The 25788-nt window shown below is 37.9% G+C and overlaps 3 protein-coding genes and 2 long non-coding RNA genes across 5 annotated transcripts; 2 read left to right on the top strand and 3 right to left on the bottom strand.

The window, feature by feature from the left end:
• Positions 1-3764: 3764 nt before the first annotated feature.
• Positions 3765-7826, bottom strand: LOC103418775 (trans-cinnamate 4-monooxygenase-like). Its single transcript, XM_029099565.2, has 3 exons — positions 6909-7826; positions 5959-6092; positions 3765-4599 (listed from the first exon to the last, which is right to left on the bottom strand). The coding sequence occupies exons 1-3, from the start codon at positions 7691-7693 to the stop codon at positions 4004-4006; spliced, it is 1515 nt and encodes a 504-aa protein (XP_028955398.2). The 5' UTR covers positions 7694-7826; the 3' UTR covers positions 3765-4003.
• A 4979-nt stretch (positions 7827-12805) lies between these two features.
• LOC139194031 (uncharacterized) lies at positions 12806-15696 on the top strand. The gene is made up of 3 exons (XR_011578724.1): positions 12806-12857; positions 15056-15378; positions 15476-15696. It is a non-coding gene; the product is annotated as an uncharacterized lncRNA (long non-coding RNA).
• On the top strand, positions 14059-14975 carry LOC139194032 (uncharacterized). The gene is made up of 2 exons (XR_011578725.1): positions 14059-14268; positions 14364-14975. It is a non-coding gene; the product is annotated as an uncharacterized lncRNA (long non-coding RNA).
• Positions 15697-17816: 2120 nt separating the features above from the next.
• On the bottom strand, positions 17817-19400 carry LOC114826720 (uncharacterized). The gene is made up of 2 exons (XM_070818559.1): positions 19190-19400; positions 17817-18520 (listed from the first exon to the last, which is right to left on the bottom strand). The coding sequence occupies exons 1-2, from the start codon at positions 19232-19234 to the stop codon at positions 17948-17950; spliced, it is 618 nt and encodes a 205-aa protein (XP_070674660.1). The 5' UTR covers positions 19235-19400; the 3' UTR covers positions 17817-17947.
• Positions 19401-21559: 2159 nt separating this feature from the next.
• On the bottom strand, positions 21560-25556 carry LOC103427139 (trans-cinnamate 4-monooxygenase-like). Its single transcript, XM_029099564.2, has 3 exons — positions 24664-25556; positions 23716-23849; positions 21560-22407 (listed from the first exon to the last, which is right to left on the bottom strand). Exons 1-3 carry the CDS (start codon positions 25446-25448, stop codon positions 21812-21814), a joined length of 1515 nt encoding a protein of 504 aa, XP_028955397.2. The 5' UTR covers positions 25449-25556; the 3' UTR covers positions 21560-21811.
• Positions 25557-25788: the final 232 nt, after the last annotated feature.

Here is a 25788-nt window from a genome sequence, read left to right as displayed (position 1 = left end):
CTAAGTAGCATATAATGGATGGCGAATCATAACCGACATAGATTCCCATTTTTCTCTAATGACCCATTTTGGTAAGTAGTGGATGCGTTATTAGCACATAGATTGCGCACCCAAACACACGTAAATGCGAACCGTCAGGCTCGTATCCAGTAACCAACTGTAACAGTGAATGAGGTTGGGTATCGGTAGGCCTTAAGCTCGTATCCAGTAACCAACTGTGTGGACAATAAGCAGCCATGTGACCATCGTTTCGATGCATCAACCAACACCATGAAGTATCTAAATGGTTCGCATGTTGGTTAGATAGGTCCACAAATATCCCCTTGAATCCTCTAAAGAAACTTTGGGGAGTCGTGAATAATCTTTGTAATTGAGGGTTAAATGTTCAACTTCCCCAGGGAACATGCTTTGCAAAGCGGATGGGCGAGATAAGTTGTTAAGTGATGCTCATGTGATACTTTGAGGACACGGCTCATCATATATCATATGGGGTATCCCATTCGATTATGCCAAAGCAGTAGAGTTTCTGGAACCCAGCCATAGGGACGGCCACATGATGTGGCTCGATGGCTCGAATGGTTGTTATGTACAACTCACTCGGGAAACGTTACAGCTTCTCGTGAATACGCTTCTGGCCATATTCATAAGAAGTGATACAAAGAAATTCCGAACCATTCTCTTCAGTGGTTTCAACATGATATTGATTATTTCGAATATCTCTAAAACTCAGCAACGTTCTTCCAGAACTGGGATAATAGAGTGCCCCCTTAATGGTTAATTCAGTACTTTCCATATCCTTCTATCATGTTGGATGGGCTTGAGAGGGTTGTCTGAGGTGCATTTTTAGGTACGAAGTTAGTAAAATAGTGTTTCTCACGCATGATGGGGTGCGTGGTTGCACTATCAGCCAGACAACTAACTTCCCCACTAGTCATACCTAGAAATAAATTAATTGAATCCGTCACATGCATAAATATAATTCCATTCATTCAATTAGTCAATTCAAGAAAATAATATCCAGAAAAAAAATATCCATAATTCAAAACAAACCAAACCAAACAAATAATTCCAAAAACTTAGAAACATTGTCTAAAAAATTTAAACCATAAACATAGAAAAATAGGGGGGTTCGGCCACTCTCAGTGGGTTTGACCACTAGGGGTGTAAAACGCCCTAACATGTCTTAGAAAAATAAAACTTTATTCTTCCATGGGAGCAGATGCCTCCTGAAAAATCTGAAACCTCCATATTTGCAGTAGCATATTCGGGATGTACGACCTCCACAAAGTTAGTCTCAGGCCAGGAATGACACTAGGCAATAGCCTCAGGGGTAGCTCAGCATACGCGTGACCAATGATCATTTGAGCCATAGAGGTACCATATGTCTAATTCAGTAGAAGCCGATTGAACGGTAACTTTTCCCTTGTTCTTGAAGTTTGGGGTCTTGGGGGCAAAGGGTTGGCGTTTCTGGGTCAAGTTTCTTCCTTTGGGTGGGCCTCTGTTCGGTGGACCTTGGGCCCGTGGTGGGCCTTGCCGCCCCTTTCCATGGCCACGATGGGATCTCTGTCGATTGTGGCTGCTAGAAGCTGTTGCGTGCGCTTCAGGCGCGGCGTACGAGCCAGGAGGTCGAGCTTGATGATTCTTTATCAAAAATTGGTTCTGCTTTTCAGCGAGAAGTAAAACAGGGATCAAATCTGAAAATTTGGTAAACTTCTATGCCCTATATTGTTACTGTAGGACAATATGGGTGGCATTGAAAGTCGATTAGGTCTTTTCTAGGAGATCTTGTTCGGTTAAGTCCTCGTTACAGAACTTAAGCAGTGATCGGATTCTACAAACTTCAAAGTTGTATTCATTCACAGACTTAAAGTCTTGGAAGTGTAGATGATGTCAGTTATGTTTTGGTTCAGGCAAGTAGATGTCTTTCTGGTGATCAAAGCGATCGGCCATAGCGAGCCAAAGAGTACGCAGATCCTCCTCTGCGAGGTATTCGGTCTGCAGTGCATCATGGATATGTCTTCGGATGAAGATCATAGCAGTATCTTTTTCAGCTTCATCGACAGGTTCATCATCAATTGGTTCCTCGATGGTAGCTCTAAGACTCTTTGCAGTAAGATGGAGTTTCACGTCTTGAACCCACTTAAGGTAGTTTTCCAGATACTTCCAGAGCGGGGAAATCAATCTTGTTCAAGTTCGACATATCCCTAACAAAACGTGGTTAGTCATATGGAAAGCCATATACATATATCTTAGAACATGCGGGTTCTATAGACATGTATTGGTTTAATTTAAGCATGAAAACTACAGGTTTCATGTGGTAAGTGTTGAAAAAAAACTTCGGATTTCAAAGGCATTAAATTTGAAACTACATGTTCGATTTAGTTATGAACGTCCGATTCATATATATAGGGGTACCTGCAAGAATACATAATACAATATACAGTAAAGTGTAGTGAATGTGTGGATTGCTTCAAAAACCCAAGTGTGAATGCGTCGGGACTACGAAAGATAGTCAACAGTTCAAAGAAACAAAATAATTTATTGAATCGTTAATAGCCAAAAAGTGAGCTTCAGGCCAATAATTTTGGATTAATTGTCAGATTGGTGGACTGCTGGTCACTTTAATTAATTCAATAGATTGAGACCATTCGGGGTAGAAGTAAAAATTATTATAACATTCAGGTTAAAATTATTTAGAATGCCAAAAATTAGCAATGGGTTCGAAAAACCATAGCCCATACACGGTGGGCATGGGTACTGTTAGTAGGGCAATGCCCTATAGGGTTTATTGGGCTCGGGTGGCTATTACGAGCAGCCCAATGTGTGGCAACATGCCTCGGGCAATGTGATTGGGATGGGCCCAGCAACAAAGATGCTGGCGTTTTAGGCCAAAACTGGCGCGGGTTTACAGGCCCAGCACTGGCTGGCCTGGGATGCGGGTGCGCACAAAGGCCAGCAAAGCTGGCTTCGATTTTTAGGCCGGAAGAACAAGCCCAACCAACTGGGCTGGCTGTTTGGTTACGAGCAGGGGCTAAAAAGGGCCCAACAAGCATAAAAGCTTCATGGCAAATCAGGCCAAGCTGCAAGGTTTCGGCCCAGCAAGGTTGCATGTCTACTAGTGGGCACGGGTCTTCGGAACTGTGTGAAACTCAACTCAGGCCAAAGCCTGGTTGTCGCGTGCAGAGGCAGCAAGCCCAAAAGGCTACTGCGAGCGATTTGTCCTAGGATGGTCTACGCAGCTGGGCTTCAGGCCAGCAACGAGGCACGGCAGGGATGCCGCGGCTCGGCCGCAAAAAAAATCCAGTTTTTCTTTTTTCTTTTTTGAATTCTAGGGTTAGAAACCCTAATTGATTCTAAATTAATTTCAATTCTTTGACTCACAATTCCACATAGAATATATGCATAATGCATGAACAATTATATATATTGACAAAATATATGAACATATATACGATATATAAAATTGGAAGGAAAATATAAATATAGGGGTTCAAGCATCATGGGGAATGTTTTCATGCTTCAAGGTTGTTTAAAATATCTTAATTTATTTTGAAGAAACCTGATTGGCAGAAAACAATTAAAAGTCTTTGAATTTTGTAGAAGATAGCTTCCTCCTACGATCCTTCAGTTCCTTAGCTTCTGGCAAGAGCGTGCTGATAACGTGTTGTAGGCCTAATCGACTGAACTGTAATTTAGGACTAGGAAAGGAGAAGGTCGGCGACAAGAGATAGAGAGTAGAGAGATATGTAATTCTGAGGTGTGTGTTGTATCAACCCATTGTGCCTTTATTTATAGTAGTAGGATAGGAGAAATCCTTACCCTAATAGGATTACAAGTGTAATAGGATAATGTCTACTAAATAGGATAATCCAAGATACTCCTAGATATACTAGGATTTACACAATCACATTCATAATCCAAGAGGACTACAACAGTTAACAAATTTATTTTCACAACCCATATATCATTTCATATAATCAAAATCTTCCTACCAAGCATCAATCTACGCCCTTGGCTTCATCACAATGGCGGAATGCTTAAGGATCCGCAAGGTGAACTGCCCACATTCCTCCGAGGTGTCGAGCTTGGACTGTCCCGGCGGAGGCAGAAGCTCGAAGTTCTGGACTAAACGTCCGATTGTAATGCCCATGATTGGAAGGGCTAGGATAATCCCCGGACAACTTCTTCTACCAACACCAAACGGGAGATACCTGAAGTCGTTCCCATTAGCCTCCACCTTCGACTCCTCCTCCAAAAACCTCTCGGGCCTAAACTCTTCCGGCTTCTTCCACATGGCAGGGTTGTTTGCCAACCACCAAGCATTCACCAAAATCTTGCTCTCCACCGGGATGTCAAACCTATCGAGCTTGGCGTCCTGGAGGTTCATGTGGGGAAGAAGGAGTGGGATTGCCATGCGAAGTCGAAGAGTCTCCTTAATCACGGCTTGCAAGTAAGGAAGTTGTTGAATGTCGAGCTCTGTGATCTGAACTCCACGGCCGAGGACTGCGTCGAGTTCTTCCCTCAACTTCTTCTGGATTTTGGGGTGGTTCACTAGCTCGGCAATTCCCCACTCGATCGACGACAAAGTGGTATTAATAGCTGCTCAACACAAAAATGTGACATTAGTGACCTAAAATCAAGCAACCCTAATTGAATTTGCACATAGCTCATTACAAACAAAAAAAAAATTGTGATATTAAAATACAACTATGTCATATAATCAATTTACATTTGATGATATTAGTGACGGATTTACTGCTAGAAATAAAATAATACCACGTCATGTTTACATGTTAATGTCATGGGGTTAGTAAAAGGGAAATTTTATTTGAACCCATGTAACCTCTTTCTACACCAAACTTACAATCTTCACCCATATTATTTTTAATTCTAAAGAATTAATCTCTCTTTAAACCCAAATTTATTACTTAAACTACCCTCTCAAACCCTTTATAAAATAACATCTGTAATTGATTTTTTTTTTTTTAAGATGTGTCCTTGCCCCACCCCCCTCTTCCCACTCACATTTCCATGGCTACTTTTTTTTTTTTCTTTCTGCTACCAAACCCAGATATTTGCCTTTTTTCTTTCTACTGATGTGCATAAGCAACAAATCAAACCATTCATCCCCTTATATTTATCAACAAGCAAGGAATTTTATAATCTAAGAACATTGGTAAGAAGTTTTTCCTTAGAATTTTCCAATTGCAGAAAGTTTAACAAACCATTCGGGATTGATGAAAAAAATTGAAAACCAAATACTCATCTTCTAAACTTTAAAAAAAATTGAAATCAAACGAACAAAATATTCATAAATTGAGTCATACCTTAGTTGGAGGATTCAAAACTTCAAAATCATCATCCATCAATAAAAAAAAACTTGTTTTTCTCTACAAGACCTATTAGGGTTTTACCAGAATGAACGTAAGATAAATAAGAAGTGATGGTAGAGTTTAATGGGTTTATTGATAAATTTGAGTTTTATTATTAATTTCATTTTGTACTTAATAGTAATTATGCAATAGGGTAAAATAGACAATTAACAATTTAAGTTGAAGTTGGGTGTAGAAAGAGATTACATGGGTTCAAATAAAATTTCCCTTAGTAAAAAGAACTGAGTTGTACGTAAAATTTTACAATATCAGGTGATTTTTTTCTTCTTCAGTACAACGATATATTTTACACTAAAGGGAATGGGAGTTCGGCTAAGGCACGCAATGGGCAACCTAATTTGGTATCAAATTCGTCATCCACGAGATTCAAACCTAAGACCTCTCATTGACAAATGAAGAGGAATATCATCAGACCATAGTACCGAGTGACACAATATCAGGTGAAATCAATTTACCATTTCGGTCATCAAATAAATCCACAACAACAAAGATGGTAAATCAGTAAAACTAGATTTACCATGTTTTAATTTTCAAAGCTAATATTAGGAGAGTGAGGTCTACTCACCAGCGCCATTGATGTTGTCAACAATGTGGTAAATATTGTCCTCATTCATTTCTCCCTTCTGCTGGGCGTCGAGCATGTGTTCAATCCCGCACTTCAACCCTTCGTTTGCTGTAGCCTGTGTGCTTGAAAGTTTCCTGCTCGAAAATTAGAAAACTGGAGTCAAATTAACTATTTTCACTCTCATTTTATCGCATTTTAAATTGTAGTCACACTAGAGTGAATAAGACTAGAATTAATGTTAAAAGTTCAAACTTTTTAGATAGAAACAGATTGCAAATCACTAAAAATTCAGTTTATTAACTGAAACATTTTGTCGAACATTTGGGTAGCTTGATGCCATCATCTGAACCAAGTTGCACACATGTCAATACATATTGACATATGTCTAAGCAATCTGATGAGTGCCCTTGAGAGAATTTTGAAGAGTGTTGTTGATGCAACATGCGAGATGCATTTCGTCAAACACTTAGTGCGCACAAAAAGACTCGTACCAAACATTAGGAGCGTCCTCAAAAGAGCTTTATATGTATACTTCTCATACTCAAGGTGGTCCTGAGACCATCTAGTCCCAATATGCATAAGCAACTGATCATGCCAGTTACACATGTAATGCTAGAAAGATCACCTTTTTAGATTATATATTATGACGGCTGATGGTCAAATTTATTCAACCAATAGATAGTCTTTTTTGTTTTTTTTTAATCATGAAATAAGCTTTTCTATAAAAATAAATAAATAAATAAAAGGCAAATAAATGAAACCTCATAAATAAAAAGGAAAACTAATGAAAATGAATTGAAAACTTTGAGTTTTAACGATAAGAACAAAATAAAGGGTAAAATGAATAGTACCAGAATTGACTTTTTAGTGTAAAAATGTGATTTTTCGTTAAAATAAACAATACCGGGAGCTTTTCGTTAAAGTTCCCTAAATAAAATGAATTAACTTACTTCCTCTCGTCAATGAAATAGTCCTTAAACAGCTGAATCCTCTTCTCCTCCAGTTCCCTGCATCTCTTCAAATACCCTCTCAAAAAGGGCCTTAAAATCGGGATAAAATCGCCGTAGTTGTAATCAAAGCTCTGCGACAATCGGCTCCTGTCCTCGTTCGATCCCTTAATCTTCACAAACAGGGGATCCTCCTCGCTCTGGAATCGCCGATCGAACATGATTCTGTATACGTTATTGTACATCATCAGCTGCAGCCGCCTCCGCAGCACCATCCCACTCGTCGCCGCCTCAGGGTGCTTTTTCACGTCCTCGACAACCGCCGCCGCCTCCGATTCCCATCCCTGGCGGTACTGCTGGACGACCTTGTTGGTGAATAAGGGAACGGTCATGATCCGCCGCATTTTCCGCCAGTGCTCGCCGTAGACGCAGAACACCATGTCCTGGCCCTTACCGTTGAGGATATCAACGACGACATTTCGGGTCCTCGACCCGAATTCGACTCCCTGGGTGTGGAGCACCTCCTTGGCGAGCTCCGGCGACGAGACGACGACGAGGTTGCGCTGCCCCATGCGGAGGAGGAAGCAGTCGCCGAATTTCTTGGCGAGGTCGGTGAGCTTACGGTGGTTGAGGTCGTCGCCGACCTGGAGCCAGTTTCCGAAAACGGGTACGGGCATTGGACCCGGCGGGAGCTTGAATTTCTTGCCGCGGAGTTTTGAAATCGTGATGGCGACTATCACTGCGACGAAGAGACCCAGAAGGGTGTTTTCCAGGAGGAAGAGGTCCATTTTTGTGGGTGCGTTGGTGTGATGAGTAGTTTGGTGGGTGCAGAGAGTGAAATGCTGAGAATAGTGGTGGGAGAGTGAAGTGGTTTAGTGGTGGTTTAGGGTTTCGTACCACTGAGTTTGCAGGGTAATCAACTAGAAAATATGATTTGGAATTTATATACTGCGGCTTGTAGCTTGCACTATTGCAGGAATGAAGCTTGGAACACGAATGTATGACTTTTTGAGCACGAGTGTATGATTTTTTCTTTGACATACGATTTCTTTGTAGCTTGCATTATTGCAGGAATAGCTGCTTGTCTGATTACTGTTTGACTTTTGGAACACGAGTGTATGATTTTTTTCTTTGACATACGATGGCAGTGACGATGAGTGGTAATTAGTCCGATTACTGTTTGACTTTTGCCTTGGATGAATATTGACTGTGAATGATTGATCCTAATTTTTTAAGAGAGATGTTACCAGTGGCAAAGCCAGGAATTGGCCCGGGGGGAGGGACGAACTTAAAAAAATGCAAGGTTGACAAGGATCATTTTGGAGATAGTGTCTACGAATTGCTTCACGATAATTAGGTAGATAATCAAGCATTTGACGTCTAAGTCCAGGGTATGCAGGAAGATTAGCCAATATTTCATTCAACTCAGTGACCTCACTTTGTTGTGAACTACTCGGAATATTCGAAGGAGGACTTCTTGGAATATTTGAAGGAGGAGGAGGACTACTTGGAGTATTTGAAGGAGAAGGACTACTCGAAATATTTGAAGGAGGATTTAAGCATTGTTTCTTATAATATCGTTCCATTACGTAACTATAAAATAGAAAGAGAAAAAAAAAATTCTTAGACTCCTAATCCTAGCGTAGACTATACTAATATGCCTCATAACTAATTCAATTAACCAATACCAATGAGCATACAAATTATTAGACAAATAAAAAATTAATTCAACTAATCATATGAATAAATGTATACCCATATTCATACATTTCATAATTTCATTCACCAATAATCATAGAATTCATATACGAAACAATAATTTCATATATCATATATGAATTCATAATTTCATAATTCAACTAATCATAATTTCATAATTTTTACCCTAAACAATAATTTCGTTCATCAATAATCATAGAATTCATATCAATAATCAATAACCAATAACCATATGATTCTATACCAATTAAACAAAAATTTGTCTTAAATAATTAATTAGGGTTAGGGATTATAGATTTAGGAATTAAAAATTTTACCTATATATATATATGTCGACTAGAGAGTGGCTGGCTATTGGCGTGGCTGCACTGCACTGGCTGGGAATAGCACATTTGCTCTTGTTATGTTCTATTTCAATCTGTTTCCTTTTTATTTTGCCTTTGCCAATTCCCAGCAGCTTGTTAAAATAATCAACTTTTTCTTTAGCATACGATGGCACTGACGATGAATGGTTTTGTCCGATTACGGTTTGACTTTTGTCTTAGGTGAATAGTGATCGTGAATGATTGATCTTAATTGTTTAAGAGTAATGTTACATTTACCACACATTTATATTATTATTTGTACCGTGTTTCTAATAAAGGTAAGCCACCAACAAATGTGAGTCTCATTTTATTAGAGAGATAGTGTAGTTGTAGTATAAACATATGATAAAAGTAGTATTTTTTATTTTTTGTAGTCTTCGTCAAGATCATATGGGTCTTAGAGCAATTCCACCCCTAAGGACTTTGCGCCAGCACCCAGCGCATTTATCCACTCAAGTGAACAGTAATAGACTGGAGTGAACAGTAATAGGCTAAGGCATCTCCACCCCTAAAAAAATGCGCTAGCACCCAACGCATTTATTTGGTGTGTTTTTTTTTTTAAGTTTATTTTGGATAAGATTTTTAACCAATTTCAGATAAAATTTCAAATAAACTTAAAAAAAAATACACACTAAATAAAATTACATACTCATCAAATAAACTATAAAAAAAAACACACTAAAATGAAATTACATAAACTCATCAAATACACTTTATTCTTCAACCACAAGCTTTTTGGTATTTTTTTTTCACACAAAAAGTATATGAAAGCTTTGGTAGAAAGTGTAGAAAATATTGAAATGTGGTGTAAGGTGGAAGATGAGAGTTAGGTATTTATAAAAAAAATAAATAAATTTTTTTAAATTTTCTGTATTTTTTAATATTTTTCTGTATTTTTTAATAAATTTTAATTTAGTTAATTAACGTAGACCGTTGATCTGTGATCGGACGGTCTATTTTAAAAGTAAAATTTAAATTTTTTTTACCGTTGGAAATCCAACGGCTATGAGCATGCCACGTCGCTGATGGGATCCGGAACACAAGTGGGCTGACAGCCCCTCTGCAGCCTGTCGGCTACTCGCGCCCAGGCGCGCTTGTCGTGCACGCGCCAGCCAAATAGGCCGGCTTCTTGGTCTGTCAAAATTGGGTTGGGCTGTTGCCTGGCATGGGCTGGGTGCCAGGCAACTTTGTGGACTGGAGCAATTTCATTGAGGGCCAGGCTGTTTTTTGTGCTGGGAGCTGGGCAAAGCAAGTCCCTGTGGACTTGTTCTTAGGCATCTTAGTACGCTACCCATCTAAACTTCTGTAGCCATCTTTCACTCATGTTCGTCATCAAGCCAATGACATTGTTTATTGCCTCGCGTGCTGCCCTTCTTCTTGGATATTTTTTTTAAGGCAACGATATTAGTTCATAGATAGAAAGTTCAATACAAAAGGAAAGCCAAAAGCCCTAAGGGCGTGTTTGTTTGACCTTCTTAGGGGGGACTGGACTAGACTACACTAATTGGTATTGTAGTCTGATGTTTGGTAGGGGCAAGGATTACGTTTAATGGGATTAGATCCGACTCGCACGGATTAAACCCTTCGCTAGCAGTTCTTAGCGAACCACCCCAAAAACGTCCGGATTCGTAAGACCTCCTCCCTCACGTCGTCCTCCTCATCCTCATCTCTACGTCCTGCTCGCCGTCAGCTACATCCTGGTCGCCCTCATCTGCATCCTGCTCCTCATCTGTTCCTCTCGTCGTCCGCTCCCTCGTCTTCACGTAACAGATCTGCTCCGAGAGTTCTCCAAGGACAGCATTCGCCTCGTCAAGCGCTGCCACAAGCCCGATCGCAAAGGTAATTCAGCATTCGGGTCGGATCTGTGTTTTCTCACAAGTTATATTCTTTGATATGCATGTGTAATTGATGAGATTTGATGGTTGATTGTCGTGTAGAATTCTCCAAGGTCGCGCTCCGGACAGCGATCGGGTTCGTCGTGATGGGTTTCGTCGGGTTCTTCGTCAAGCTGATCTTCATCCCCATCAACAATATCATCGTTGGATCTGTTTAGGTATTTATTGGATCTAATCAAATCCATTGATTGAAAATTATTGATGGAAATTGTGGAGATTTGATTGGTTTGCTTGATCGATGTATGATTTGATTAGGTTGTTTATTAGTTGGAATTCGGATTAATTTGATTTTGGTAATTGTTGTTTGTTCAATTTTATAAACGAATCAAAAGTTTCGATGAGGAATGTAGTGGTTGAGTTGCATATGTATACACACACACAGACGTTTGGTTTTTCTTCTATGCCAATATAGTTGAAATGGTTCTTTAATGTTGAGATTTTTATCAACTTTATGTTTAGATGTGTGCATTGCTCTTGGTTTTGAGTGTTTCATTCGGATTACGTTAATGGTTTGGAACGGATAGTCTGCATCGTGATATTTGGTAGAAATGGATGTGGTGAATCTGGTGATATGATCTAAATAGGGAGATCTTCTTGAGGCACGATTGATTAGTTTGAGTTCTGGTTTTACTCTGTTGCTCTATTATTCTGCTTTATGTGTCTTAGGAAATTGATACCGAATCAAGGACGTTTAACAGAATATTGATTCATAAAATTGGTCCAAAGATCTTGTATCTTGAATTTATTCGATTCGTATGTAATAATATAAGATTACGGTGTCATTTGTGTACTGTGTGTGCAAGGTGTATACAGTGTGTGTTTGTGTACTGTGTATGCAGTGTGTATGTATACAGGGTGTATGCATGGTGTATGCAGTGTGTGTATGTATGTATGCACTGTGTGTGTATTGCAGGGTGTGTGTGTAGTGTATGCAGTGTGTGTGTGTAGTGTATGTAGTGTGTGTGTGTGTGTGTAGTGTATGTAGTGTGTGTATGTATGTACTATGTTTGCAGTGTGTATGTATGCAGTGTGTGTGTGTAGTGTATGTAGTGTGTGTGTAGTGTATGCAGTGTATGTAGTGTGTGTATGTATGTACTGTGTTTGCAGTGTGTATGTATGCAGGGTGTATGCAGTGTGTGTGTACTTGCAGGGTGTGTGTGTAGTGTATGCAGTGTGTGTGTGCAGTGTATGTAGTGTGTGTGTGTGTAGTGTACTGTGTTTGCAGTGTGTATGTATGCAGTGTGTGTGTAGTGTATGTAGTGTGTGTGTAGTGTATGAAGTGTATGTAGTGTGTGTAGTGTACTGTGTTTGCAGTGTGTATGTATGCAGTGTGTGTGTGTAGTGTATGTAGTGAGTGTGAGTGAGTGTGAGTGTGAGTGTGTGTGCAGTGTGTGTGTGTGCAGTGTGTAAGCAGTGTGTGTGTGTGTGCAGTGTGTGTGAATAAGTGTGTATGCAGTGTGTGTGTGTGTGTAGTGTATGCAGTGTATGTAGTGTGTGTAGTGTACTGTGTTTGCAGTGTGTATGTATGCAGTGTGTGTGTGTAGTGTATGTAGTGAGTGTGAGTGAGTGTGAGTGTGAGTGTGTGTGCAGTGTGTGTGTGTGCAGTGTGTAAGCAGTGTGTGTGTGTGCAGTGTGTGTGTGAATGAGTGTGTATGCAGTGTGTGTGTGTGTGCAGTGTGTGTGTACTGTGTGTGCAAGGTGTATGCAGTGTGTGTGTTTGTGTACTGTGTATGCAGTGTGTATGTATGCAGGGTGTATGCAGGGTGTATGCAGTGTGTGTATGTATGTATGCAGGGTGTATGTAGTGTGTGTATGTATGTACTGTGTTTGCAGTGTGTATGTATGTAGTGTGTATACAATGTGAATGTTTTGTATTGTGTGGGGTTGATGCTGAATTGTAATTTGTTGTGGTTGTTGGTTGCAGAGAAGAGGAGCATAAACGGAAGGCTAAGGCTAAGGCTACTGCATTACAGGTGTCCTTTAATTTCCCTTTTCACATGCAATGCCTAGCAATGATAGCAATCCTCATACTAGTGTTCTTAGACACATGTTTATAGATGTATAAGAGTAGAACATTTTGAATATGATGCCTCGGGTTAATGAAAACTTTTTTTTTTTCAACGCCACCTGTATATTTGTTGCCTCGGTTAATGAAAAGTTTTTTTTTTCAACGCCACCTGTATATTTGTTGCCTCGGGTTAATGAAAACTTTTTTTTTTCAACGCCACCTGTATATTTGTTGCCTTGGGTTAATGATTTTTTTTTTTCAACGCCACCTGTATATTTGTTGCCTCGGGTTAATGAAAAGTTTTTTTTTTTCAACGCCACCTGTATATTTGTTGCCTCGGGTTAATGAAAACTTTTTTTTTTTCAACGCCACCTGTATATTTGTTGCCTCGGGTTAATGAAATTTTTTTTTTTTCAACGCCACCTGTATATTTGTTGCCTCGGGTTAATGATAACTTTTTTTTTTCAACGCCATATGTATATTTGTTGCCTCGGGTTAATGATTTAGTTAATTTGTTTATTGTTTTTTTGTTTTGTTTGGATAGATATGGATCGAAGGAAGCTTTTATTGATCTTATTGTTAGAGATGTCTTATTTGGAGACAATTTGTATTTGTACGATTCTTGTGGTGATGATGCTACGTGGCAAACAGAGACATGTTGAACGACCCACATTGACTAACCGTTCACTTATTAGACGAGAGATTAGTTTGTGTTATCTGAATGGTATAATAGGGAATACTGATACTGAATGTGTTAACGAATTGAGAATGGATAGAAGGACTTTTGGCATATTATGCGACTTACTTCGTCAAGATGGGAGGGTAAAAACTGATGGTTTGGTGTCTGTAGAGGAACAAGTGTGTATGACTTTACAAATATTAGCACATCATACTAAGAATCGTAGTGTTGGTGGTAGATTTTATAGGTCAGGAGAGACTATAAGTAGGTATTTCAATAGCGTATTGCAAGGAATTTTGCGATTACAAGGTATCCTACTAAAAGTCCCCCAGCATGTGCCTATTGATTCTACAGATGCTAGGTGGCGATGTTTTAAGGTATGATGAGAAATTTTTTTCATTTTCCCTAAGCTTTAACTCTTCATTCCCTTTGTATAAATTAACAAAAAGTTTATTATTTTTGGTTTTTAAGAATTGCTTGGGAGCATTGGATGGAACACACATTGATGTGCATGTACCTGAAATTGACAAACCAAGATATCGAACAAGAAAGGGTCGAGTCGCAACTAATGTGTTAGGTGTGTGTTCAGGAGATATGCAGTTCATATATGTGTTTCCGGGGTGGGAGGGTTCCGCATCAGACTCTAGAGTGCTACATGATGCGATTAGTAGGCCTAATGGTTTTAAGGTACCAGCGGGTAAGACTATTACTTAGTCTCAACTTTGTAAATTAGGTTTAGTTCTGTTTGTCAACTACAAAACACTAATAAGGTCTGTTTTTTTTTATCATTAGGTTGTTATTACCTTGTAGATGGTGGTTATACAAATGGTGAAGGATTCCTTGCACCCTATAGAGGAATACCTTATCATTTATCTGAATGGGAGGGACGAACACCTTCTAATAAGGAAGAATATTTTAACATGAAGCATTCTAAGGCAAGGAATGTAATTGAACGCTGTTTTGGCTTGCTAAAAGGAAGGTGGTCGATACTAAGGAGTCCATCTTTCTATCCGATAAGGACACAAGGTCGAATAATTACCGCTTGTTGCCTACTACACAATCTTATTAGGCAAGAGATGTCAGTAGATCCAATGGAGAATTTGCCAATAATAGAAGATGGACAAAATACAGAAGAAGGTGAATATGTTGGTAGTGTTCAAACATCGGACCAGTGGACTGCAATGAGGAATGATATGGCTCAGGAAATGTATAATGAGTGGAGAGCAATTAGGAACCAGCAACCGAACTAGCTATATGTTTTAATGATAACATTTTATTTTAGTATTCCTTTTTATCATGCATTTGTTAGATATTAGCACAATGATTGGATGGTATGCAAATTAATTGGATATTATGCAAGTTGATTGGATATTATGCAAGTTGATTGGATATTATGCAAATTGATTATTTGTATGGTATTTTCCTTCATTAAAATATTTTTTGTTTAGGTATGGATAACGATAATATTTTGAATGCTACTCAAGAGCCAAAAGGAAGAAGGCGTAAATGGGAAGCATTTGAGGAAGAAGTATTACTAGGAGTTCTTGAGGATTTTGTTGCTCGGAAGCAACGGTGTGACACCGGTGCTTTCAAACAAGGTACTTTGGTTGAAATAGCAAAAGTTGTCAATGTTTTATGTCCTCATTCAAATATAAAGGCAAATCCACATATTGAGTCCAAGTTGAAGAAATGGAAAAAAACATATAGTATGGTCGTTGACATGATAAACACAAGTGGATTTGCATGGAATGATGTCAAAAAGTGCGTTGAAGTTGACAGTGATGACGCATGGCAAACTTATGTGCAGGTTCATATCCTATTTTATTTATGCATTAGTTATATTCTTGCTGCTATATTTGTTACGCATGCTAAATTTTAGTTTTGCTATGTTGATATAATCTTAGAGAAATAAAGAAGCCGATGGATGGAGAAGCAAACCTTTTCCACTGTTTGATAGATTTGCATATATATTTGGAAAAGATCGGGCTACGGGTAATGTAGCCGAAACCCCTGCTCAAATGGTGGAGGAACAAAGTCATGATCATGTTGGTGAAAGTGATATTGGAGGTGAAAATTTTGTTTCTTCAATGAACCAACAAAGCCAACAAAGCACCCCATCTGAAAATAGCCAAAGAAAGAGGAAAAGAGCTGTGGGAAGTTCAAGTGATGGAACCGAGGCACTTATCAGTGGACTGAAAGATTTTTATGTTGAAAGTGGGAAGAGGATGCAAATGGTAACTGAAGCTTTATTCAAGGTACTGCAGATCATACTGACATAGCTAATGAACTTGAAGCAATGGGTCTCTCTCCTATGGATCAAATTGATGCATTGTCTCTTATTTTGGATAAACCAAAAAATGTGGGAGTGTTCAGGGCAATCAAACCGGAACTCAAGAAAGTGTTCGTCCAAAGGCTTTTAAGCGACAACGCAAGCGGATGAGGATTTTGGCTAATGTTAACATGGATGTATTTTATTAACGTTAACATGGATGTATTTTATTAATCATACAATCTTATGTTATGACTTATAACTTAGCTTTGCACTAGTATTTTGGCTTATGTTAACTAGCCATTTTGTAAATTATGGAGATCTATTTTGGCTAATGTTAACTAATGTTAACTAGGATTTTCTAAATTATGGAGATCTTATGTACTTGTATTTGTTGAAGTTGCATGTATTGGCCACTATTATGGCGCGTTTACTAATCCGTAATCAAATTGAGAGGAATCGAATTGAGGAGGAATTTGATTGAGGAGGAATTGAAATGAGGTGGAATCAGAATCAGATTCTTGTTGAAATTGTTTACTAAAACTGTCTGGAATCAGAATACAATTCTATAAAGCTGTTTACTAATTCAGCAGAATCGGAATATAAACCAGTATGATTACTAAAATGCCCTTGTCCCAAATCAAATATTTTATATACTTTTTTTTTAATAAAATTTGATATAGTATATAATAGTAACAAACTGATTTTGCATTGAGTAACAAACTGATTCTGCATGAAGTAACAAATTGATTCTGCATTGAGTAACAAACTGATTCTGCATGAAGTAACAAACTGATTATGCATTGAGTAACAAAATGATTCTGCATGTATTTAGGAGTTACTTTAGATCGATTGAATTTACTCTAGGTCGACTGATAAATAAAATGGGTCGACTGATAAATAGAATGGCTCGATAAATAGAATGGGTCGATAAATAGAATGGGTCGACTGATAAATAGAATGGGTCGACTGATAAAGGCAACAGTCAGCCCTTTTACACAGAATTAGTTCAATACATAAGCCGACTGAAGTAATTGGGTCGACTGATAAATAGAATGGGTCGACTGATAAAGGCAACAGTCAGCCCTTTTACACAGAATTAGTTCAATACATAAGCCGACTGAAGTAATTGGGTAGACTGATAAATAGAATGGGTCGACTGATAAAGGCAACAGTCAGCCCTTTTACACAGAATTAGTTCAATACATAAGCCGACTGAAGTAATTGGGTCGACTGATAAATAGAATGGGTCGACTGATAAATAGAATGGGTCGACTAATAAAGGCAACAGTCAGCCCTTTTACACATAATTAGTTCAATACATAAGCCGACTGAAGTAATTGGGTCGACTGATAAATAGAATGGGTCGACTGATAAATAGAATGGGTCGACTAATAAAGGCAACAGTCAGCCCTTTTATACATAATCAGTTTAAGTAAAGCATTAACTTTAACATTTCCATCCTAAATTTTTTTTCTGGACTTTTACACTACGACCCCTTGTGGTAAGATTCCTGGCTCCGCCACTGGTTGTGCATAATGTGAATGAGCATAGAATTATGCTTAATGAGCAAGAAGGACATGGAAAGAAATTATTAGGAGCATTTTCAGTCTTAACTCTTCAAGAATATATTTTGCTACATAATGTCAAGGAGTAGAAGAAATTTTGTTTTACCATTTCAAATCAAAAAACTTGATTCCCCTTGAACTAAAGTGATCTTCAAGAGGTGGATTTTGTATAATAGTAAATAAATGAAGAAAAAAATATTAGTAACAAACAAAGAGTAGGAAATAACTTCATTAAAGTTAATATTTTACATTAAAGTACATCTATCTAACCACCATAACCAACCTAAGCAAACTTGTCATACCCTGCGTATGCATCATATTATCAAATATTCATAACCTGCCTACACATCAGATTGTCAACAAAATATTCTTAACCTGCCTAAACATCATAATATCAACAAAAAGTAGTTCTTCACCATTATGGTGTCATCTAATAAGTCATTAGATTTACAAAACATTCACAATTTTCCCTGATATGTCATTATGGCAGTAAGCACGTCATAGCAAAAAACTAGCATTCACATTATTTGGACCATCACTTAGATGTCGTTATGCATCCAAGTCTGCAACAAAGTAGTCACATATGCACTCTTCCTTTCATCAGACATGTTGAAAAACACCCTCAAAAGGTCATGTTCTTTGGCCAAGAAGTTAGTGACTTTAAATAAATCCATGGGAGACAAAAACTCCATTTTGGTCAACTCACTGTCAAGTTTTTGTTGCATTTCGGTCAGATTTATATCGGTTGACAGTGCATGAACTAGACCATCAATCTTAGGTCCCACATCGGCTATAGCTTTAGCCATAATAGAGAATTGCTTGGCCATTTCATCCGCTACTCTTGTCCTTTTGCGACTAATGTTTGATGTGTTACTTTCTGCATTCCTTTGTTGTTGGGTATTTGGTACTGAGAAAGAAGTATCAAAGTCATTTCCACTTTCATCCTCACCTTCATGTTGATTGACATTGGCATCTTCAAGTCTAACTTCTTCTTCATCGTCATCAGCGTTACCAGCATTTGCACCCATAGCACGATCTTTTGCATAAATCTCTCCCAAACTGTGGTAGTGCGGAAAAGGCTTATCGTACAATCCACTTGCATCCTTTTTACCCTACAAAAAAAAAACACAAAACACAAGGCGTGTAATACAATATATTAATTCTTGGTCTATTACAAGATGAAGAGGGCAGCGTAAAGAGGAAGAAGTGAAAAATCGATCTTTGAAGAAAGGACAAGAGGCAGAACAATTAATAATGGACAGGGCAGGATGTTTTGACGTGTGCTAGCTATGAAAAACAAAAAAACAATGTTAAGTTTTTCCTTTTTTCAGAGGGATGATGGGTGAACCTTTCCGAAAAGATATACATATATATATATATATACTCTTTTATGTTGCCACACAAGCTGGCAGATCAACAGATCATCTATAAGTTTGTCATAACTCTTTTTTCTTTACAGTATGAAAGAGCTGGTATTTAAAAAGCTATGTCTTTCATACAAGTCTCAGTTTTTGTTTATGTGCACTGTAATCCTTCTAATATCTAGCTTCAAGTGGTTTCTGAGTGTATGGTGATGGTGTCAGTAAAGAACTTGGAATTACCTCCCATGGAGGTTTTTCTTTTTCTATGTATGTTGTTAGTGCATTATCCTGATTCGTAATTAAGAAGATGATGATATTAACTCTGAGATTTTGAACTCAGTGTAATTAATCAAGGAACTGAGATTCTAAAAACAAAACACAATCAGATAAAACAAAAAATACAATCAGATATACGCAAACCTTCGTAGCCTCGTCATACGCACTTTTCTCACAAGCCAACATCATTTTCTCTTCATTCCACTCAAACCCACTGAGAGCTAGCAATTCAGTTAAGGCAAAATATTTCTTCTGTTGGGTGATAGAGTTTAAATCAAGCTACATTTGCAAATTAAACCCAATTCTATTAGCAGGTAATAGAAACAAAACAATTGTCAATTTTTTTTAAGATTCATAATATACATGGCAAAAATATGCTCCAATTAACCCATATCATGAGATTTGTAGCATTACTCTATTACACAATGGCAAAAATTTGTAGTCCTAGTCTAAGCAAACACAAATCTGGTGAACAGTACTGTTTTTCTTATCCTGCTTCTTAGTCCGAGACTGCACCAAACGCTTCACTAAGTTAGTCCAGCTTAGTCCAGTCTAAGCCAGTCCAGCTTAGTCCCGGCAGCTAGTCCAGTCCGAGACAGTCCGGCGCAACAAACGCACCCTAAAAGTACCTAAGGCTACAGCCTAAAAAAGAAGCTAAAATTCAGACATTACAATCAGATATAAGAATATCAGAGATAATGTCTGGAAGTTCCTCAAACCACAAACAGTTGGCCAAGCTAGAAAGAGCATATCTAGCTATGCGGTGAGAAGCTTCGTTATTCTGGTGACGGGTATGGGTAGCAGTAGCTCCAGTGATTGTAGACAACAACGCCTTGGAATCTTCCACAGTGTTACCGATCAAGGAACCATTGGGAAGACCACTGCGTAATGCCGAGACAATTTGGAGGGCATCACTCTCAATAATGATATCATGATAACCCCTCTGAATCGCCAATAATAACCCCTTCCGAACCCATTTAGTTAGACTTATGGGATAGTTATGTGTCATCAACATATAACAGAAATTTTGACAGATTTGTGATGGAATGACTACATTGATCAGCGACACCCATTTTCATAGACTACATTGATTGATTTTCAATTTCAAATATCATCTTGATAGGTGGGTCAATTTCAGAAAACATTTGTGATAAAAACCCTAAATGATACGAAGATAAATATGAGTTGAAATTTATAGATTGAACTTATAGCTTGCATTATTCTAAGAATTGTTGGAACCTGGGTGTATGACTTTTGTAGCATGAATGGCGGCTTGTCTAAATAATTAATTTTCTCTTTTGCATATGACACTACAGATGAATGGTATGATTATTGTTGGATTTTTGTCTAGGATGAATAGCAACCGTGAATGATTGATCTTAATTATGTAAGAGTGATACTACACTTATCACATATGCTTAGTTGAATTGAATTTTTATTTATGGAATAATTTGTATGCTTATTGAGTTATTAGTATTGATTAATTGAATTGTTGTTTGGATTAGTTATTATGCATATTAGGGGTAATTATTTGGAGCTTATGCAATTGGTTGGATTGGTTGAATTGTTGGTTGGATTAGTTATTATGCATATTAGTATAGTGTACTCTAGGATTAAGAGTCTAAGATTTTTTTTTTCTTTCCATTTTACAGTTACGTAATGGAACGATACTATAAGAAACAATGCTTAAATCCTTCTTCAAACATTTTGGGCAGTCCTTCTCCTTAAAATATTCCGAGTAGTTCACAACAAAGTGAGGCTACTGAGTTGGAAGACATTACTATATAAAAAGATTTAGTTGTTGTCATTTTTCTTTAACCTTTCACTCTTTTAAGTTCGCCCCTCCTCCCGAGAAATCCTGGCTTCGCCACTGAATGAATGCATGTATAAACTCAACTCAATAATTACGAGTGACGCTTCACGATGATTATATAGAGTTGTTGTTAGAAATTATATATTATAATATTATTTTATAATATTTAATTTTTGTGTGAATTAAAAATAAGAGTCAAGTATTATAGTTGAATTCAAACTCATGAGTTGCATTTGTTCGTTGTAACTTTAGGCAACAATCACAATGTTTCAAAAAAGGTGGCTTGAATTCTATATAAACTCAACCATCCCACCCATCTAATTAATAAAGTGTAAAGTTTAATCCCCAAGCTCATTATTAAATATATTCCGAGTCGTGTCTTGAGAGTATGAAATATATAAAGTTCACCAGAGTCCGAAAATTGAAGTGCTTTGACTTGAAATTATAAATTGTTGAATCTTGGGAGACGAATGCCTACCGAACTACAAGCACAAGAGTAGGGGCAAAATTCTGTCTTCAGGACATTGCATTTATGCAAGCCTCAATCTCCAAGTTGTCATTTTTTCTAACTTTATCTCTAGTTGTATATATTAATCTTGTATACTATTGATGTTATGATTTTCCTTATGATTATTGTGATTAGAATTATTGTATTATTTTCATGTTTTCTAATATTGTTCCAACAGTTGCAAGTGATCAGATTGTTACAGACGAGAGTTATCTCTAATTACAAAATACTTTAAAATGTACACAAACGTAATCAACTAAGAGTAGCCAGCGGTTGTCTGCTGGAGAGATCGAAATGAAGTCGAACTATAGTGGTGGAGAAGCGCGGAAACGGCAAAATACAAACTGATCTGATATGGACTTATCACTTGACTTATCAAACCATCCCTTAATTCTAAGTTCATATATCTAAATAACCAAAGGAGAAGAAAAAAGAGTTCAGAAATCTACGCCCTTGGCTTCATCACAATGGTGGAGTGCTTCAGGAGGTGCAGGCTGAACTGCCCACGTTTCTCCGAGGTGTCGATCTTGGACTGTCCCGGCGGAGGCAGAAGCTCGAAGTTCTGGACTAAACGTCCAATTGTAATGCCCAGGATTGGCAGGGCCAGGATAATCCCGGGACAGCTTCTCCTCCCAACACCAAACGGGAGATACCTGAAGTCGTTCCCGTTAGTCTCCACCTTCGACTCCTCCTCCAAAAACCTCTCGGGCCTAAACTCCTTCGGTTTCTTCCACAAGGCAGGGTTGTTTGCCAACCACCAAGCATTCACCAAAATCTTGCTCTCCGCCGGGATGTCAAACCCGCCGAGCTTGGCGTCCTGGAGGTTCATGTGGGGAACAAGGAGTGGGATTGCCATGCGCAGTCGGAGAGTCTCCTTGATCACGGCTTGCAGGTAGGGAAGTTTTTGAATGTCGGGCTCTGTGATCTGAACTCCGCGGCCGAGGACTGCATCGAGTTCTTCCCTCAACTTCTTTTGGATTTCGGGGTGGTTCACGAGCTCAGCGATTCCCCACTCCATCGACCACATGGTGGTTTCAATAGCTGCTCAACAAAGAAATGTGACATTAGCAGCCTAAAATTAAACAACCTTGATTGAATTTTAACAAAGCTCATCACAAGATAAATTATGATGTTGAAATACAATCATGTAATATGATTAATTTACATTTTATGATATGGGGTGTGCGATCTACACACTCTTTTTTACTTTTTACAAACCCTTTTTAATTTCTGTTCGTTGATCTTCTTCAATTTATCCAATCTGACGGTCGAAAACTTAAAAAGTATGAAAAAAATAAAAAGAGATGTGTGAATATCACATCTTATAATATTAATCGCGGATTTACAGTTAGAAATAATATAATACCAAGTCATGTTTGCATGTTGATGTCATGGGGTTGGTATAAAGAACTTTGTCGTATATAAAATGCAAATTACCAAAGGATAAGGACAACGAATTGTCTAAAAGGATGAACAATCAAGTAATTTAGTATTTTTCATATGTTAAAAATATATTTAAAAAACAAATATAAAAAATAAAACAAAAGCCAGGGAAGAAAAGGTTGGTTTACAAATGAGAGCTGTTTTTAGCACACTTAAAAAATGTGCACTCTTTCTACATCTTTAATTTATCTATACTCATCTTTTTAGTGTAATTTTCGATTTTGAGGACATTAAAAGCAATCGAAGGGTAAAATTGGAAATCACGCGTCCCAGAAGCTATCTAATTCGCAGGCCTGCAATTTGGGAAATAATAAAAAAATTAATACGTTTTTTCAATTTTACACAAAAATTATAATTTTTTTTTAATAAATATTATCTGCACTAAAAAAAATATAAAAATACCTAATGAAATCAAATTACCATTTCGATCGTCATATAAATCAAAACCGAAGATGGGAAGTCAGTAAAAATAGATTAACATGTTTAATTATCAGATGAATTTTTATCACAAATAGTTCTTAAAATTGATTCTTACTATCAAGATGGTCCCTAAAATTAAAAATCAATCAATGTAGTTCCACAAGTAAGTGTCTCAAATCAATGTAGTCTTTCGGAACTATATTGATCAATTTTTAATTTTATGGACTATTTTGACGTCGTTGGTCAATTTCAATGATCATTTGTGAGGAAAAAAATACTTATGGGGCCTATTTATGTGTCACATCAACATTTAACAAAGTTTTTAATATAACTATGAACAATATTGATTTGCGACACCTATTTTAAAGAATAATATTAATTGATTTTCAATTTCAAAAACTATCTTGAAGGTGATAGTCAATTTCAAGAACCATATATGAAAAAACCCTTATCAGATTTAATCTTAAAAGAGTGGGGTCTACTCACCAGCGGCATTGACGTTGTCCACGATGTGGTAAATATTGTCCTCGTTGATTTCTCCCTTCTGCTTGGCTTCGAGGATGTGGTCAATGGCGCACTTCAGCCCTTCATCTGTTGTAGCCTGTGTGCTTGTATGTTTCCTGCTCGAAAATTATAAAAGTTGAGTCAGACTAGCGATTTTCACACTTTTTAGTTGTCGCATATCAAATTGCAATCACAGCCAATGATAAATGTTAGTAATTGTCATGCTACTAACGTTGATGATGCTAGAAAGATTGTCCTTTAGATCATATTTAAGATCACATATTGTGACGACACAGATGATACTAGAGAGATCATCTTTTAGATCATATTTAAGAGCACTAATTGTGATGATTAAATTCCTTCGTTAAATAAAATATAATTTAAAAAAAATTAAATAAAGATTTATTAGCTAAAATAGTCTGTAAAATTGACATAACCCCTTACTTAGATCACTGAGATTTGAAATTGATAGAGTAATCTCTGAGTTCGTATACCATAACTTATTTGGGTTATTTCGTAAAAATTTATGTTAAATAATGACAATAAGGCTTTCAATTTTAATAAACAATGAGCCAAAATAATTTGACAAAATTTGAGAATATTTTTATCATTTTATTCTTATTTAATACAAATTTTCCACAAAAGAAAAAAAACTAAAATGATCACAAAGGATCGCTCAAAACTCATAAACCAAAATGAGAAATTGTGATAATCTCATGAACTATTATTATGAAGTGTTATTGGCACTTCAAAAATCTCATTATACATTTCTCACAAATGTATTTTATTTCCTAATATAAAAAGTTTAGAATGTGTGTAATGAGATTTTTTTAATGCTAATAACAATTCCCCTATTATTTTACCTAAAAAGCCAAAATAAACCGAAATAATAAAAGTAAGGCAACTCATAAATAAAATGAATTAACTTACTTCCTCTCGTCAATGAAATGGTCCTTAAACAGCAGCATCCTCTTCTCCGTCACTTCCTTGCAGATCTTCAAATACCCTCTCAAAAAGGGCCTTAAAATCGGGATAAAATCGCCGTAGTTGTAATCGAAGCTCTGCGCCAATTGGCTCCTGTCCCCGTTCGATCGCTTGAGCTTCACGAACAGGGGATCCTCCTCGCTCTCGAATCGCCGATCGAACATGATTTTGTATACGTTGTTGTACATCATCAGCTGCAGCCGCTTCCGCAGCACCATCCCACTGGTCGCCGCCTCAGGGTGCTTTTTCACGTCCTCGACGACCGCCGCCGCGTCCGATTCCCATCCGTGGCGGTACTGCTGGACGACCTTGTTGGTGAAGAAAGGAACGGTCATGATCCGCCTCATTTTCCGCCAGTGCTCGCCGTAGACGGTGAACACCATGTCCTGGCCTTTACCGGTGAAAATATCAACGACGACGTTTCTGGTCCTCGACCCAAATTCGACTCCCTGGGTGTGGAGCACCTCCTTGGCGAGCTCCGTCGAGGAGACGACGACGAGGTTGCGCTGTCCCATTCGGAGGAGGAAGCAGTCGCCGAATTTCCTGGCGAGGTCGGAGAGATTACGGTGGTTGAGGTCGTCGCCGACCTGGAGCCAGTTTCCGAAAACAGGTACGGGCATGGGACCCGGCGGGAGCTTGAATTTCTTGCCGCGGAGTTTTGAAATGGCAATGGCGACGATCACCGCGACGAAGAGACCCAGAAGGGTATTTTCCAGGAGGAAGAGGTCCATTTTTGTGCGTGTGTTGGTGTGGTGAGTAAGAGTGAAGTGGTTTATTGGTGGTTTTGTGTTTCGGGGACGTCAGGTGGGTTAGAGTCCAGATTGTACCACTGAGTTTGTAGAGTGATCCACTAGAAAATATGATTTGGAATTTATAGACTGCGGCTTGTCGCTTGCATTATTGCATGAAACACGAGTGGATGACTTACATGAATGAATAGCGGCTTGTCTGAATAATTAACTTTTTCTTTAGCATACGACAGCCGTGACGATGAATGGTTTTGTTCGATTACTGTTTGACTTTTGCCTTGGATGAATAGTGACTGTGAATGATTGTTCCTAATTTTTTTAA

The sequence above is a fragment of the Malus domestica genome, chromosome 03 (assembly GCF_042453785.1).
Source record: "Malus domestica chromosome 03, GDT2T_hap1".
Taxonomy (NCBI): domain Eukaryota; kingdom Viridiplantae; phylum Streptophyta; class Magnoliopsida; order Rosales; family Rosaceae; genus Malus; species Malus domestica.
The sequence above is the reverse complement of the archived record's forward strand: the minus strand, read 5'-3'. Positions and strand labels throughout refer to the sequence as shown.

What these genes read in the sequence shown, in the direction of transcription:
- LOC103418775 (XM_029099565.2), bottom strand. Translation starts at nt 7,693, where the DNA reads ATGGACCTCTTCCTCCTGGAAAACACCCTTCTGGGTCTCTTCGTCGCA. An exon ending in TATTTCATTGACGAGAGGAA is followed by an intron (nt 6,093 to 6,908) that starts GTAAGTTAATTC and finishes ATTTTCGAGCAG; the next exon opens with GAAACTTTCAAGCACACAGG. An exon ending in TGACAACATCAATGGCGCTG is followed by an intron (nt 4,600 to 5,958) that starts GTGAGTAGACCT and finishes TGTGTTGAGCAG; the next exon opens with CTATTAATACCACTTTGTCG.
- LOC114826720 (XM_070818559.1), bottom strand. Translation starts at nt 19,234, where the DNA reads ATGATGTTGGCTTGTGAGAAAAGTGCGTATGACGAGGCTACGAAG. An exon ending in CGTATGACGAGGCTACGAAG is followed by an intron (nt 18,521 to 19,189) that starts GTTTGCGTATAT and finishes TTTTTTTTGTAG; the next exon opens with GGTAAAAAGGATGCAAGTGG.
- LOC103427139 (XM_029099564.2), bottom strand. Translation starts at nt 25,448, where the DNA reads ATGGACCTCTTCCTCCTGGAAAATACCCTTCTGGGTCTCTTCGTCGCG. An exon ending in CATTTCATTGACGAGAGGAA is followed by an intron (nt 23,850 to 24,663) that starts GTAAGTTAATTC and finishes ATTTTCGAGCAG; the next exon opens with GAAACATACAAGCACACAGG. An exon ending in GGACAACGTCAATGCCGCTG is followed by an intron (nt 22,408 to 23,715) that starts GTGAGTAGACCC and finishes TTTGTTGAGCAG; the next exon opens with CTATTGAAACCACCATGTGG.